Genomic DNA, 16,762 nt, shown 5'->3' on the forward strand with positions numbered 1-16,762 from the left:
AACGATCCCACATTTTTATGATTGTTTAAGAAATTATAGATGTATATTAGATTGCTTTATCTGCTTAGAACACTCTTTATACCCTTTTTTTTTTACACATATCATATATTCTAGAAGTATTCATCACTTAACATTCACATCTTCTCTTGATAGGTCGTACCGTTATTGTTTTTTCTTAGTTGTGTCATCACCTGGAACTTGTTGCTTATGGAAGATTGGATAGAAAAAGGAAAAAAAAAATAAAAGAAAAGAAAACAACTCCGAGCTGCAAAGTGTTGGATTTTACTTTTTGACCATAACATTTCAATAGTTGTTGTCATTGGATGATGTTGGATTCAACACAGGTCATGAACATCGACAGCCCTGTCAAAAAAAAAAAAAACCACTACCAAAAGAATACTATATAGTAAATATACAATACCCTGAACAGTTGTTAAGTAACACTATCACATGGTTCAACTCACATAGATTGGGTATTAATGGAAGATGCTGTAAGAGTCAAACAATGGAGCATCTTCCCATGAACAAATGAAAAAAGAAAAGGTTTGAAAAACTAGCTGTCATGTGACTCGTGTCTCAATCCCATGTGAAACAACATTTATAAGATCAGCCATAAAAACAAAACAAAAAAAGAAAAAAAGAAGAAAAAGGAAAAACGGCAAGGTGCCCTTCCAGGATCCATCATCTAGCTCTTCTGGCCAGACGTGAGAACTGAATATTCATAAATATTAAAGTATACCAACAGGAAAAGTTTTTTACATTTCTTGTATTGATCACTTGACCAGACCAGATCTTCTTCAAACTTGAGACACGTGATTAAGAAAGAAAGATGACAAACCACGCAAGCCTTTTTTCCAAACAAATGACGAATTCATTTAAAAAAAAAAACTGATACGATCAATTAATGTAACCGGAAGGCAAAAAATAGAGTAAACCTGGCGCGAGGCTTGTCTCCAAGAGTCCAAGTTCATCCACCCTCCTAGCGGGGTGCCCGACCCTCAAGGCTGGGTAGTGTCCCACCTCTGCAAAAGCTTGGGTATATTTTAGAATAAAGAAATTAAACACTGCATAAACAAAATAAGAAAGAAGGGAAAAAGACAGAAGCAATAAGAGAAGGAAGAGAAACAGACGAAGACTTCCTCTCTTAACAGTGTCCCCAACCGAGTCAATTGGAAGGCTTATAGAAATTTCCTGGATAAACAAGTTTAAGTGGGTTATACTTTTCTCCTACTTTCCTTTGAACGAAAATGAAAGAAGCGCCTTTTTGTCAAAAGGTTCTTTGGCTATAACGATGTCGTTTGCATCATTTTGGTATCGTCCACGAACCTGAAGTAGCTGGCAAAATCGCATTTATTGACCAAACAGGCAAAGAACCATCTGTCTGAATTGACTTAGGTTGACTGGGCTTTGTATAAATTCTGAAGCCTCAGCTCCTTACCATCAAAGGTGTTCAGAGTTCTTTGCCTTTCTATTCCTCCTTTTACCACCTTGTTACTATCCTCTGTTTCTTGTTTTTATTCGCAAGTTTGCTACTCAAGTATTCTCAAAGCTTGAAATGAAGGTTTGATTTCCATCTTTTTGCATCTTGTTTTGAAGCTCACACAAATATAGAAGCATGAAAACTGCTAAATGAAATTTGTTACTTACGTTTTGGTGAGAGGAAAAGTGAACATGATTTAGTTTTAGCCTAAATAGTACTAGCAAAGTTTTCTTTTTTGATCTTTTAGTAGTTTTGGAGCCTTACTTTGATCTAAAAATATTAACAGTGATTGATTTTGTTTTTGACAGAAAGTTGTGTTGAAATTGGATTTACACGACGGCAAGTACAGATCAAAAGCCATGAAGACAGCTTCTGGCCTTTCAGGTATTGTACATATATAGTTTTAGTTTCTTGTTTTGATTATGTCTGTTGCTAACGAACTTGGGAATCGAAAGATCTTTTACTTCAAGCAAATAATTACGAGATCTTTCTAGAACCTTACTAAAATCAAACAGAGAAAACCGAGATCTTGAAGCAAGCCAAACTAACTTAAGTGATATTTTGCAGGGGTTGATTCAGTTTCACTGGACATGAAGGACCAAAAATTGACAGTGGTAGGAGACGTTGATCCAGTGGTCGTAGTGAGAAAACTGAGGAAGCTGTGCCACACAGATATAGTTTCGGTTGGACCAGCAAAAGAGCCAGAGAAGAAGAAAGAAGAGCCCAAGAAAGAGGAGCCAAAGAAGCCAGCAGAAACTAAGAAAGATCCCCCAAAAGACGCTGTGCCTTACCCCTATGCGTATCTTTATCCAGCGCCCTCATATTATCTTCACGACAATTACCCTTATGGTACTAAAATCGTTGAGGAAAGTCAGCCTGGTTGCATTATCTGCTAAATTTTTTGTCCTTTTAGATATGAAGATTTATATACTAGTACTTAATGTAGAAGAAGAAGAAGAAGAAGAATAAGAGCAGCATCTTTGGATTAGTATTGTTTTCAATTTCGTTTTGTACAGAGTGGTGGCCTGGTGGGTTAATTATTTTAGCTTAAAACTTTGCTGTGAATTAATATGAATTTATCAAAAATTTTGTCTACATATATTTTTGTTTGAAGTAATGGATTCTATATTCCTATTAGCGCATGTGTTTTGTTGAGATATTCTTTTCTTTTTGGAAATCTTTTGTTGCGAATAATCTAAATTAAAACTGTCATTTTCACAAGGATTTTCAGTAAGCCGTGTGTTTCTTTCTCTGAATTTATCCTTTACTTTCAGCACTTTCTGCTTCGGTAACACGGAATATCAAGGAAAAGAAAAATGTGCTAATAATGAAAACGGCGACGCACCGGTGTGATTTGATTGCCAATTTATCCTTTACCTCTGTTTTCGTTAGAAAAAAGAAGCCAATTGCATTCAAAGGCGTTAATTAACAATAGTATCAACTGTCAATTTATTGATGTCGTCATTCATGTGTTGATTGGTTCAGGCGTTGAAAATTATATAAGTAGGCAAACTCAACACGTTTTGTGAGGAAAGATTATTCTTTGAAAGGTAAAATTATACTGAGTACTATCTCATAAAAGAGACTTCGAACAGCAGAGCTACTTGCTTAGAGCTACAAAAGGTCCTCCAGATGAGATCGGCAAAACATCAGAAGTACTTGATGTGCCAGCAGATTGAAAAAAAACTTTCTATTCTCCACCCATTTTCATCTTTATCTTGACTCGTTTCCGCTTGTATTGTCGCATAAAGTCGCAGCTCATCAAACTCGGAATGAGTGACGTGGATTTGTCAGAAAACCAGTTCCACTGTTTGTCGACCAAATAATTTAAATAGTGTTAAAATGAATTCAAACTTGAAAATTTGTTAAACAATCTGATTGCAAATGTGATCAAATTCGAATTGATTAAAAAATTAAATATTAAATTTTGATATTTAAATTTAAAATAAATTGAATTAAACAAAAAAACTCCAACTTGAAACGATTTGAAATTGAAATTAATTTGATATAAAATCGTAATAATCTATAATTAATATTTAAAAAACAAAGTTTAATTATTAATTTCATATTAACTTAAATTCAAATAAAAAATATATGAATTTAACCTGAGTCAAACCCAAAATGATTTAATTTGAAATAATTTGGGTAAATGTCTAAAAAGTTTAACTTTCTACAAAGGCATAATACTCAAAAAAACTCTTAAACTATTTAAGAAAATTTAAATAAATTTTTTTTATTACATTCAATCAAACCCTTATACTTTTATTTTTGATCAAATAAGCTTCTATAATTAATAATTAATTAATTGTCATTAATTCAAATACTATTAATCATTTTATATTGATGTAAAAAGTAAAAAATGTCATATAATCATATTATCATGATAAATTAGTATGTCATATCATCATAGTTATGATATATTAATATGTCATATCATCATTAATTATGATCTTTTAGTGTATCACGTTAGTGTCATGCGGCATAAAATGACATATTACATTTTGACTGAATTAATTATTAGTCATAAAAATTTATTTAATTCAAAATAAAAGTATAAGAGTATAAGAGTTTGATTTAATAATAAAAGTATATGGATTTATGTGAATTTAAGAGTTTTTTTTATATTATGCCTTCGACAAAAAAAACCTGAGTCCAAAATTTATATTAATAATTATCATTATCCTTAGGAGGACCAAAATATAAAATTTCAGTTTCTCCTATCTTTGTATTTCGTACGTTAAGTAAAGAAAAGAAACATTCAATAACAAATTATCCTAAAAAAGAGAGAACAAAAAAACAATAAAGTGGTAGAAGTATTTCTGTATTGTTGGATGATGAAAACAATATATTGCAGTACTAGTTCTACTGTTTCTTTTTTTTTTTCCAAAAAAAAAGATTGAAGCTAGGACATGGGCTGTACATTAAAAAGCCGAAATTAGTACTCCTACTAGAGGTAAATTAAGCGGTCTGATGTTGATCCAAACCTACTAGAGGGATATTAAGAGGTCTGATGTTGACCCAAACCTACTGGTTGATCCAAACGGCTGAGCTCAACCGCAATCACCATTCACCACTGCCCATCATTCTCCTCTTTCCACATCTCAACCCAATTGCGTTGAGCTTCTTCCAATCCCATAATAGAACCCCTCCTCTCTGGGTCCCAACTCGCAGACAAAGTGCCGTAAGCGATCCCAAGAGTTGATGCCCCGAAAGTTATGAATGTAGTCAAGAATGGCAGCCATAGTGGCACATCCCACAAATTTTGGTCTTTAGCGACACCGAAAAGGTGCAGTAACGCGAGACCCGTGGCCAAAGGAACTCCCACAGAGACCAAAATTCTTGCTATTATCCTATCAAACACTACCTGGGGAACTGGCTCGTCATCGTTGTTATTGTTGTTGTTGGAGTCTTCATTGGCACCCTTTTTTTTCACGGAAGCTGGTGGTGTGCTTGCAAAGCCTTTGGCATTGGCCTGCAGTTTCCACGTTGATGAGGATTGGATTTGGTTCTGGCTTTTGATGATTGTAGGGAGAATTGTTGGGGTTCTTGGACCCCATAAAGAAGGCTTTGGAAGGTAAAATTGCTGTGCTTCTAAAGAGAGTAGAGTCTTCATTGTTTCTTTGGGGTTCTTTTTCACGAAGCAGTGGTTAATGTTCTTATTGCTAGTTACCTTATCCGAAAACAATGAATGGCAGTGCTTTCTCGTATAAGAATTTGAGATATTTTGGTTTTATCTTAAGATATTTTGAGAAATAGATTTATTGGGGTTTTATGTATCAATTTGACATTGACAATAAGAACCCTCATATAATTAAGTCCTAACAGCAAGTCAGCTATCACTTGTCTTCTCCCGTGCAGCAGTGGCACTTCCCCCACTCTATTTATAGAAGATAGTACAATCTATGCACTTCTAAGTTATCCTGACCCCTGTTTCTTTTTATTTCTTTTCTAGAGACCTTCTCTCTATTTTCAAGAGAACTATCAATTTGAACATTTCGGATCTCAACAATTTTCATATATTTAAACATTTGATTAAGATAATAATCAATTACCAGTTGATGAGATCAATCCGATGCATCTTACTTAATTGTTATATGTTTATTTAATAATGTTTTATAATACAAGCTAAGTGTACAATGAATTGTGGATAGGTAGTGGATTAAGTGCATTAAAAAGGAGGAAACGACAAAGTGCATGAACAAAAATAGTACTTAAATCTCAACGAAATAAGGCGGAAGGGCAGGGAGCCCTAATTTGCTAGTTCCTCAAAACACTTTTGTGGAGCTAAATTACAGTTTGTGGACCCACATATTATTCTATGGAATTAGAAATTCCCATCATACATATCAAACATTTGCGTGCTTTATCTTCAGTAACTCGTACCATTGAAACCTAAGAACCAGGTCTCAGCCTCTCATATGATTTTCTCGATACCTGCTAGAACCAATTCACAGAGAATTAGGTAAACTACTGATGAGAAAATATTTAAAGTATGAATCATTGCAAATTAGAAGTTGACGTAATGCAGTTTTTTATGTTCCACGAACCTGATGTGGGGATGGCGAGTATTGGGCGGCGCCTGACACTTTAGATGGAGAATTTGGTATAGGTTTCCTGGGGGAGGCACAAAGAGTTGGCTTGGAGAGTGGTGACTGAACGTAGGGTGCAACTGGTGCAGGAGAGTGGGGCTTTGAAGATAGTGGACTTCCATGGCATGAAGAAATTGGGGATGCCGTAGGGCTTCTCCAATGAAGATGAGATGCTGTTGCTGCTCTGGGAGATCTCAATGGCGATCTTCGTGAAGGTTGCATGTTGATAGTAATTCTAAAGGGGAGAATATTAATGGAAGTGTAAAAACATCCTGGAAATTATAATCGCAAGTTAATGTGATCAAAATGAAAGAAGCTTACTTCGTGTGAACATCAACATAATCATCCGTTTCATCAAATATTTCCTCCTGCAAAAGCAAAAAGTTGGTTTTAGAATATATGTCTGCATCTCTAATCGATAATCTCTGGAAACAAAATACTTAAGAAAAACCTGCAGCAGTTCCTCCATTACATCCTCCAATGTTATGATACCAAGAACCTCCTCATCTAAGTTAATTGGAAATGATTCCAAATCTCTATTTGAGAGGGTTGCCTGTTCCCGTTTCTTCATTTGCGGGCGTAATTTACTGCCTAGCTCCATGCTTAAAGTTGGACTTTGAATATCAATGATGTTAGAATTTGCAGAGGGTGAGCTTGAAGGAATACTAAGTTGCTCATTTCGACAGTATTGATGCTGACCAATACCTGAAAATAGGGTGATCATAAGCTCATATATATCGTATTGTTTTCCCTCTTACTAATCTTCATGATCGTAACTAATTTATTACCATTACGTGTGTGAAGGTTTACAAAAAATTCAGTTTCTCCTGATCTATGAAAATAATCTTCTATACCTTTCGCCTCTGTCTTTCTCTTTTTCGATTTTGAGTGGATTTTTCTCTCGGAGATGCTAGATTTGGCTTTTGCACTTTCTGCAACCTCATTTATATAATCACTCTTGCACTTAACAACAACAGCCATGTGACTGTGGCCCTCTTGGAATTGATTCAATATATCATAGAGAGGGAAGCAATCATGAACCCTGTCAAAGATTTAAAAGTAATAGAATTAGTTCATAGTAATGCCTTCAGTTCTCACTTACAAAACATTATGAAAATCATAAACTGCAGACAGACTATCTCTTAGTTTTTTCAATATTATTGTTCAGAAATCGTAATTAACTATACTTGAAGCAGCAGAAAAGGTAATAACATAATATAGATCTCGGGAATTTGAAATCAAATGTAACCTAGGAATGCTCCTGATGGTAAGATCCCTAATAGGGGTTTCATCTTCCGGACGGCACTTGATCAGATTTTTCACCAGTATAAGGCCAATGATATTTGCTGGGCTCCCAGAGTAGATAGGTACACGACTATGCCCTTTGCTTATTATTATTCCCATTGTTTTCCTGTAGCATATCAATTAGTTAATGAGAAGGAAAAATAAATGGGATAGTTAGGCAGAGAGATGGAAGGTCATACTCGTCGAGTTTAGAATTTATGTCAAGTGAAAAAATGTTGGATAGGGGAGTCATAGCATCTTTAGCGGTTTTTTGTGTCATATCTAGGGCTCCAGAGATAATGGTTGTTTCATCATGTGTCAGTTCACCACCCTTCCCTGCCTACAATGAACATGAAATATTACCGATTTAGTTCTACTTTGGGTGGTTAAACCATGCTATAGTTAATCAAATAAAGTTTGTGATCAGTTGAGTTCTGGGAAGTTTATTATGGAAACTAATTACCTCATTTCCATGCATATCTACCAGTGTCTTGAGCTCAGCTCGTCGAAGAAGTGCAGAATGTCTTTTCCCTAGCAGCAAATCTAGCAGCTGCCAGAAGAGGAAGCAAAGATTTATTATTTTGATTAAAACATCTTCATTGAGTTTCCTAGGGTTTGCTGAAATTACCTTGCTAATTGGATAAGCTACAGGGAAGAGGATTATTACAATGAACCGAACTAAAACTGAGAGTTTTGCTCCAACACTCAGCCCATAGCGAGAACATACAGCTTGAGGAATGATCTGAACAAGCATTCTAGTATTTTATGTAAAGCAAATCAACAAAATACATAATCACTTATATGGTCCGGAGTAGATGGGAGATTTTACCTCACCGAACGCAAGTATGAGGGTAACTGATATCAATATTGCGCACCACTCGGATAGAAGGGAGTCAAGGAAGATCGGAAGGGCCTTATTCAAGTACACAGAGAATTCAGAATTAGTGTTTTCAAGGACTGCAGTAAATATAGGAGTACGTAAGTGTAAGCAAGATACCTCCATTGCCATTGCATTGCCTATAAGGAGGGTGCATAAGAGTAGGTGCTGATTCTTAACGATGGGTAGGATCTTCTCTGCCATTTAAAAACACATCTTTTGTGAGCAAACTGAGGATTAAGTGCTTTATGAATTTAGGCGATGGATGGAGATATAATTTGAGTAAAGAGTGGTTCAGTAATATTAACCTGCATTCCTTCGGTCTTGGGGCTGACCAGCCTTGATGACAACCTCAAGATCAACAAGGCTAAGGGACATGAGCCCCAGAGTAAGGCCAGACATGAGGCCAGCAAATGATACAAGAGCCACACATATAACTAGATACACCCAGAACATAGACTCACAACATGGCACATCATTCGCCGCCATTGTGTCAGATACCTTGATAAATCAGAGAGTCGGATATATAACAGAAAGAAGACTGTATTACGAATTGATTAGAAGAAGGGGGAGGGCTTAATTATAAGTAAAGCAGCTGGTACTAAACACAGTCGGAGGTCTCAATTTTGCTTAAATACAATGGACAAGGAAGAAATGAAACCGACTGCAGCGTCATGAGCAACAAAAGTGCACCGCCAACTGCCAAATTCAACGCGTACTCTACGCGATGAGTGAAAAGTAGCAATATATAATTAGTATTGCACGCTTAATTAAAAAGATGATTAATATATATTACAGATTCTGTCTGCTATATGTTACCGTCATATCAATACCTTGAATAGAGCAGTTAACTAATTAAGCCCTCTCAGAAACCATAACAGCAAAAAACTAAACAACTGATTCATAGAAATGTTATCTGAACGCAAAAACAATATTCTTCAAAATCCAAATTAATCTTGTGATCATCCTTATCTAGAAATGTTATGCAATAGTAAAACTGCACCTATTGCATATCTGCCGCAACAATGCTGTTATTTATTATCACCTAAACATGCTTTTCTGCCATTTTAATTGGCCGTGGCTTATGACGCCACAAGAACTTTATCTGTCTGCAATTATTATTCTAAATGCAAATAAGCCTGTAAGGAGCAGGTGGAAAAACAGGTACAAACATGAAGAATACAAAGCCTGGTTAATGTTTATATTTTCTTTTGCCCAAATGGATGATTTCATCGAATGAAGTGGCACGCAGTAACGCGTTCATTTGTAATGGAAACAAATGAGCAGTTGAAAACCTACGATAAAGAAATGAAAAGTTATGGCAATGAGAACCTCTTTAGTTTTTATAATTGACTACATTTTGATGTTTGCAATTCATAGGGCGTCATTTCCTTTGTGTTTTTGCCATTTCCATTTAAGGAAGGACCGCCATTTATTGGATTTTGCAGGTCCTAAATTTGTTCGCTTCTTGCTGCTTTTCTTGTAGCAATAAGAAACTACGGCACAAACGAGGGAGCATCGAAGTTTCTAAGGAATTTGTGTGAAGTAGAGAGTTGATAATGAAAGAGCTTCACGCTTTATAAGAGTGAAGACAATTGTCAAAGTCTTAGACAAAGGAAAAGTTATGTTGTTGTATGATTTCTTCTTTATTTTTTTCTAAGAAAATGACCCCTGAGGAATAAAATGGATTCAAATTTTATGAAGAAAAGAAAAATAAAATTTGTTTGGCATGTGTTAATGAATAAATTTTGTAAAATAAAAAAAGAAATATTTCAATTTAAAGTAAAAATTAAAAAAATAAAGATGACATAAAGAATAGTAGTAACATACACTAAATAAAATACACATAGGGGTAACATAATTGAAGTAATAAAACACACTAAATAAAGTTTACTATATAGTTTATAGTAGTTTTAGTTGTCTTCAAACAATCATAAAAAATTTAAAATTTAATTAATTAAAAATTTCCATATATTCATCTCTTAATTAAAAGGTAGTGCTATAAGATTTTTAGACTACAAAAATGCTCGGACAGGATCAATGTTCTTTAGAATGTGAAAAAAAGATTTGAAGTTTAAACCTTCTTAACCTTTGGAGTTTGCACGTTAAAAGTTAACAAGTTAAAAGTATATAGTAAAAAAAAGAACGTTAGGGATTTCTATATGCAAAATGTCAAATTCGGCAGCCCCATTGAAAAATTTAATTCCCGCCCAGTGAGCGGTCGAGGGAAAACGAAAGTGGAAGTAATCGACAGAGAAACGAGAGAAGAGAATGGCGAAGAAGGGAAATGCGAGCACAATGGATGACGTTGATCGGTTGTTCGAATGCTTCAAGTGTGGCATCTCTCCTCCTCGTAAGCTCCTCTCCCTTTTTCCATCTTTTTGTTAGTTAAAAAGACAGCCCTCGTCAATTACGCTGCAAAATAACTTAAACTTTTAATTTTTGATAATGATAATAGGGAATCGTAATTCTTGATAGGGCTTTGATCACATTCCTCACAGAAATTCAAAATTTAAGAGTAAAACGTTTCAATTTGGGCAACATAATGAGTAAATTAAAACCGTGCCTTTTGCGATCTTCATCATCGAATATGAGGTGCTCCCGCTTCTAGTGCAGTACAATTTCACATGATATTGATGTGTCGTGCAAATTTGCTGCAAGAAACAATGCGTTGTATAGATTAAAGAAAAAAAAGAGAATGATTGAGAGTCTTGTTTTGTTTTTCTAGAATCTGCTGTAAGGGAAAGAAAAAGACGTAAAAGCAAGCTGAATCAAGAAAATTCAGCAAGAAAGGTCTCTGCATCACCTTGTACGCCTTCCTTAGGATCAGCCGAACAAGGAAAGGAAACTCCAAACAATGCACAACTCTCCGTTGGGAAGGTATGTAGTTTAAATTGCTTTTGTTTCCTTTAAGTTTATATCTGGCTGGTCGTGCATGGTGTGCAGATGCGTGACATTGTTTTAGTTGAGCACCATAAGGAATTAAGATCTAGGCCACCGGAAATGAGACTTTAGAAACATGGATTCACTTATTTGAACAAAGTTTGGCTTTCTTTGATTTAATAATGAAATTCTGAAAGTTAGCTTCTTCAATTTGTACTTTTTGGTCATTGATTCATTATTTCTTCACTATCTTACAGCGGAGATTAATTAATTTTTATGTTTCCTTTAGTGTGTTTCAACAATGGTGAAGGTCGGAAAATTTAGCGGTGGGAAACGGATCTCACCAGTTATATTTTATGGGTCTCCACATGGCATCCCTCCAAAAAGGCCATTGAGTCTGCTGCGTTTGTTACATGAAATTCGCATTGAACTCAGTGAACAAGAGAAATTCAATTTAAGGTACTTGTCAGCACTTTTTTGCTTAAAATTATATCAACTATTTTGACTTAAAACAAGTGGTTTATCCCTTTTTTTACTGTCCTTTTTAATTGACTTTCCTCTTGTTGCTCCTTTATTAGAACAGAAGTATGGGCTACATTTCCAAGACAGGATGAAGCAGTAAAGTTTGCTAAAGGACATGCCAATGCACTTGTTTTTAGTTATCAAGACCACTATAGTGGGCAAAGAAGATATCTTGCTTCTACATATGAGGAGTTCTGGAAGAGGTCTTTTTACTATTGGTACTTGTATGTTCCCACTTGATACTTCAGGAGATGTTTTCTTTTTAAACTCTTTGCTTGTTGCGATCGTGTCATTGCAGGTACAAAATTATGGATTCAAAACTTCGCCATCACTACGAAGTGATTCAGGAGGTAGAAACTCTGCATATCTTTCCACAATTGAATGTGCATGTGTAATAGTATCTCTACTTCAGTTTTCTGTTCTAGCCAGTCTTTATTTATGTCTTTTATCTGTGCTTGAGTAGTAAAACCTGAAACTGGCCATGAGGAAACATTTGACCCTTCTTTTTGTTGTTGTTATATTATGATTGTGGCTGTTGGTTCTAGGGTTTTCCATGCCACCTGTATTTCGATTTGGAGTTCAATAAGAGAGACAATGTGGGAAGGGATGGAGACGAAATGGTTGATCTCTTGATTTCGGTCATTCTAGAGGCCTTACTTGAAAAATATTCTATCAATGGAAATCAAGATTGGGTGGTGGAACTTGATTCATCTACAGAAGGTATGGTTTGTTCTAGGTGCATAAGACTATGTTCTCCTTGTCATTTTGTAATATCTTTGTACATTTGACAGTAACAGTTAACATCATAAAAATTTACACTATATTATTGATTTTTAAGGTACATGCTTTGCTTTTCATATCGGGGTTTGTTTCTTAAAATTTAATTGCCATCTGTATAAATACTGAAATGCAGAGAAGTTTTCCCGCCATTTGATCATGCGCATACCAAAGACAGCATTTAAGGACAACTCACATGTGGGTGCATTTGTTGCAGAGGTACAACTTACTGAAAATTAACCATTTTCTTTGATGTAATATATCATTGTTGTGTTACCTCCAACAGGGGAAACCGTAATTTTCAACCTGCTTTGCTTTTGTTTTTTTGCAATGCATCATAATGTCAACAGTTATTGCTAACTGATGACATATTTAGCAGATATGCTCACGTATAGCAAGTGCAAGGGAAAGGGATAAAAGGTTTGAAACATTATATGTGAAAAATGCTTCGACCTCTGCTGAATCACCTGGCCAACTTTTTGTGGACACTGCTGTATATTCTAGAAATCGATGCTTTCGTCTGGCTCTATCATCAAAGGCAGGAAAGGCTTCCTTCCTCTTACCTACCGGGCGATTCAAATGTAAGGAAATGGTATGGTAATTTACTTGCTTGACCCTTACAAACTTATATTGTAGCAGTTTTAAATTCGTGACAAATATTCTGCTTTGTAATATTATTTTTTTTCATCCATATTGGAAAAGATGCTCCAGATACAGCTGGCAATTTATTTGTATTATCTAAAAAATTTCGCAGGACCATGCATACAGCAGAAATGTGTGTGGGAGTGCATGTAAATTTTTTATCCTTGCATGTCAGTGGAATGGGCATAATTGCTTGGAAAGTTTTTAAAGAAAAAAATAAGAGCTAGCATTTTATTGAAATATTTTTTTTTCTCATATCTTTATTATTATCTTTTTCCTAAAGATTATACGGTCCTATTAGTTTACCAAAGCTTAGATTTGTTGATTAAAGAGATATCCATTCTTTTTCTGTGCCCTCGCTATGCCTTCTATTTGCCCTTGCTTATCTTTAATTCGAGTGTGTTCACTGCAAAACTGTGCATTGGTGCACAATTTTACCGCCATGGAAATGTTGAATGGACAGGTGAAGACTGGTGCTGTAGGATGACATGCCATGAAGTATTGCTTAGCTTTTATCTTTTTCCTAAAGATGACATGGTCCCATTAGTTTACCAAGGCTTAGATTTGTTGATTAAAGAGATATCCATTATTTTTCCGTGTCCTCACCATGCCTTCTATTTGCTCTTGCTTATCTTTTATCTGAGTTTTCACTGCAAAAGTGTGCATAGTGCACAATTTTACTGCCATGGAAATGTTGAATGGACAGGTGAACAGTGGTGTTGTAGGATGACATGCCACGAAGTATTGCTAACCAAAATATTCATGTCCTTATCACAGCTAAATGCTAACCATTTAAGAAATAAAGTTTCCTTCTGACATAAATTTTGAAAGAAGATATTTTTTGAACAACAGGGTGAGGTGGACATGTTCATGGCATCCCTAATCTGCAACATGGATGTTGATTGTGAGAAATTTTTGGTGTGCAAGATGGAATTAGATTGTGTCAAGACTCTGCACTTTGAGACAGAGGTAGATTTGAACTCTGCCTTGCTTTTTCAGAACTGTACTACCTTGTAGTATATTTATGTGTATCAGTATATTTCTCACACTAGCTAGCTTATTTATGCAACTTTCAATATTTTCGGATTTAAAAGGAAGGCCAAACTTCATAGCAATGAGCATGGTAGCGTGGTGCGTAATTGTAAATATGGGGAATTAGTTATCATGTCTCAGAATCCTGTCATATGGACTGTTGTTATTTACAGTATATAGAAATTGCTACCTTCTCTTTCTCACTGAACAGAGCAGGCCTTTAACTTTTTTATTGTTTACAGGCAAGGAGCATGGTAGTATGGTACTTAATTGCAATTGGTTATCATGCCTTAGGATCCTGACATCTGGACTATGTTATTTACACTGTATAGAAACTTCTACCTTCTCTTTCTCACTGAACAAAACAGGCTTCTACTTTTGTATTATTTACAATCAAAATTCTTCTGTTTTGCAGGTAACCAGTAATTTTGGAAGATATTGCAGAGCTCCTCAAGAAAACACTTACATTAGTGATGTTTCTACAACATACTTAACGGGAAAGTCACCCTTCCCATCTTTGGATGAATTTATAGAATCAATTGCCTCCACCGGGAATGCATCAGGTAGTGTCATGTACTTAACTTAAATAGCAAATGACTCAAGCATGTTTCAGTTATCTGGAGGGAAATCTAAGCCCTCATTTTACTATCTTCTATTTTTACAGTACTATTATTTGATAACTAGCAGGATGAGTTAAGTTGTTCTGTTTGAAAGATTTTGTTATGTTTATCATGGATGTCTATAGATGATTACTGTGGATCTGACTACATAGTTCAATATTATCTGGTTAGCTAGACATTTCAATGCAGCACATATTGTTTCAAGTGTTGGGTTCTTTTTGATTTGAGGGAGTTTGGTCTGACATTTTTTATCTTGTTGTTTGTGTAGTTATATTATGCTTTGCCAGAGAGATTGCAATGAGAGGAATTCAACTTGATTATGTTCCTTTGTTCATACAAGACAATAGTGTTATCAATAATATCTGATTTTTTTACCTCTGCTTTCATAATGCTTAACAAAATTTCATGTTATTAATTTTCTTCATCTACTACTGACTTTCCTGATAATTTGCTGTGATTGTAGGGAAAATTCGAAGCTGGTATTGGTTCTCTGAGTATGGATTAATTGTTTACAGCATGTCAAGAAATAGATACTGTGAGCGAATTGGTAGAGAGCATAAGAGCAATCATGGTATGCTTATCAAATTTTAATCTGTTAGCTGCAAGATGAGCACTTCATTGTCCTTATTAATTATGGTTATTAGGTTTATCATGTATACGCATTGTATTTATCATGTATACGCATTGAAGTTTTAACTAATCCAAACATGCCTTCAAATACTATAGGGGACCACCAAACCACTAAGATGGATTTGGCTTGTACTGTTGATTCCTATTATTTTAATTTAATTATGTAGATGACAAAGAGCCTAACATGCATATCAATTTTTCTGCTTCAGTGATGTATGTTGTTGATATGAGAAGGGCAGCTTATTATCAGAAATGTTATGATCCAGATTGCAAAGGTATGTGAAACTTTTGTCATTTTCATTAGTTCACCTTCTATGCATGACTGACGATTTGCACTAATATTGCTGATTGGAGCAGGTTACCGATCTCCCTTGCGTCCAATCCCAACGGACTGCATCCCTGATTCTTCATTTTTCTTTGATTCTAGACAGATAGTCGATGACGATGGGTTAACAAGTAACGATCTTGAATATCAATTTGTCAACAATGACAATGGAAGGGTCTTGCTTTACAGCAATGAAAGTGATATAGATGACTGCACTAAAGATTCATGGTGGCTTGAAGCTGTAAAAGTTGCAGACAATATTGACAGCAAGCCAGAAAGACTGATGTTCAATGACATGGTTAGTTTACTTAAACATCTCACTTTGTCCAGCTGTCTCATTATCATCTGGCTTGCATACGGTTTGCTCATCTGCTTAATGAAACTGGAGGAATGTTAATAAGAATGTTTTTTTTTTTTTTTTTTTTTTTTTTCTTCTAGAATCTGCCGTAATTCTAATGTTAATAAGAATGTTATTTTCCTAAAACTACTTAACTTTACTATCAGGAAAACATGAGCGATGAAGATGACGACTGGTGGGTAGCAGTCGAAAGGACTGCATCTCAGGCAGAGCTTAAGCACTTAAGCTAATTCAAGGATTAAAACAGATTTTGGCTAAATATTCCAGCTTTCACCCTATGGGAGCGAAGGAATCTTATTCTGGGACATTAACTTGGAAAGGCAATTTGGGAATTCAAATCCTGATTGATGGGCTGCCAATTGCCAAATATCCAAAAAAGAGTGCCACCTTGTGATTGCAGGAGATGCGGGAACAGGGGTTTGTACAGTTCTACGAGTCTTTAACTTGACAAGCTAAGGTATCAATGAAATTTTCTTGAATATAAATGCTTAACATAGCTCTCTAAAGAACCAGAGCCAATAGTCTAGTAAAGCCAGTATTGAAAGTTTACCCTACGTTGGTAGATAAAACCAGGTGTGAGAACATTTTGTTAATTATGCACTTTTAGAAGGATATACAAGCGATGGAACTTGTAAGAGTAATCTTCAAACGATAAAATGTATTCGAAATTTTGATTTTCTTCTTTCAAAGGTCAAAAGCACCCATGAACTACTGTCTTTAGCCACGCTTAACTACAGTGTTAC

At 35.3% G+C, this 16,762-nt stretch overlaps 4 protein-coding genes and 1 long non-coding RNA gene across 7 annotated transcripts; 2 read left to right on the plus strand and 3 right to left on the minus strand.

The window, feature by feature from the left end:
* Positions 670-1,246, minus strand: LOC18605639. Its single transcript, XR_001927142.1, has 2 exons — positions 1,131-1,246; positions 670-1,022 (listed from the first exon to the last, which is right to left on the minus strand). It is a non-coding gene; the product is annotated as an uncharacterized LOC18605639 (long non-coding RNA).
* LOC18605640 lies at positions 1,380-2,617 on the plus strand. The gene is made up of 3 exons (XM_007038769.2): positions 1,380-1,561; positions 1,789-1,864; positions 2,048-2,617. The coding sequence occupies exons 1-3, from the start codon at positions 1,556-1,558 to the stop codon at positions 2,374-2,376; spliced, it is 411 nt and encodes a 136-aa protein (XP_007038831.2). The 5' UTR covers positions 1,380-1,555; the 3' UTR covers positions 2,377-2,617.
* LOC18605641 (uncharacterized protein PAM68-like) lies at positions 4,272-5,176 on the minus strand. The gene has a single exon (XM_007038770.2). It carries the CDS (start codon positions 5,091-5,093, stop codon positions 4,548-4,550), a length of 546 nt encoding a protein of 181 aa, XP_007038832.2. The 5' UTR covers positions 5,094-5,176; the 3' UTR covers positions 4,272-4,547.
* Positions 5,665-8,719, minus strand: LOC18605642 (DUF21 domain-containing protein At5g52790). The gene is made up of 12 exons (XM_018117480.1): positions 8,539-8,719; positions 8,351-8,427; positions 8,183-8,266; positions 7,982-8,095; positions 7,817-7,903; positions 7,554-7,693; positions 7,319-7,480; positions 6,924-7,111; positions 6,521-6,774; positions 6,391-6,437; positions 6,028-6,304; positions 5,665-5,914 (listed from the first exon to the last, which is right to left on the minus strand). The coding sequence occupies exons 1-12, from the start codon at positions 8,717-8,719 to the stop codon at positions 5,873-5,875; spliced, it is 1,653 nt and encodes a 550-aa protein (XP_017972969.1). The 3' UTR covers positions 5,665-5,872.
* On the plus strand, positions 10,413-16,708 carry LOC18605643 (DNA-directed primase/polymerase protein). Of its 3 annotated transcripts, none has more exons than XM_018117436.1 (14): positions 10,413-10,583; positions 10,959-11,110; positions 11,403-11,572; positions 11,692-11,838; positions 11,934-11,985; positions 12,181-12,355; positions 12,549-12,631; positions 12,792-13,004; positions 13,907-14,023; positions 14,502-14,649; positions 15,170-15,277; positions 15,546-15,611; positions 15,691-15,959; positions 16,166-16,708. In XM_018117436.1, the coding sequence occupies exons 1-14, from the start codon at positions 10,502-10,504 to the stop codon at positions 16,247-16,249; spliced, it is 1,866 nt and encodes a 621-aa protein (XP_017972925.1). In that variant the 5' UTR covers positions 10,413-10,501; the 3' UTR covers positions 16,250-16,708. The 3 variants fall into 3 exon arrangements, with proteins under 3 accessions (XP_017972925.1, XP_007038834.2, XP_017972926.1); XM_007038772.2 differs by having other exon boundaries at positions 15,694-15,959; XM_018117437.1 differs by lacking the exon at positions 16,166-16,708 and having other exon boundaries at positions 15,764-15,959.

Source organism: Theobroma cacao, chromosome 3, assembly GCF_000208745.1.
Source record: "Theobroma cacao cultivar B97-61/B2 chromosome 3, Criollo_cocoa_genome_V2, whole genome shotgun sequence".
In the NCBI taxonomy this organism is placed as follows: domain Eukaryota; kingdom Viridiplantae; phylum Streptophyta; class Magnoliopsida; order Malvales; family Malvaceae; genus Theobroma; species Theobroma cacao.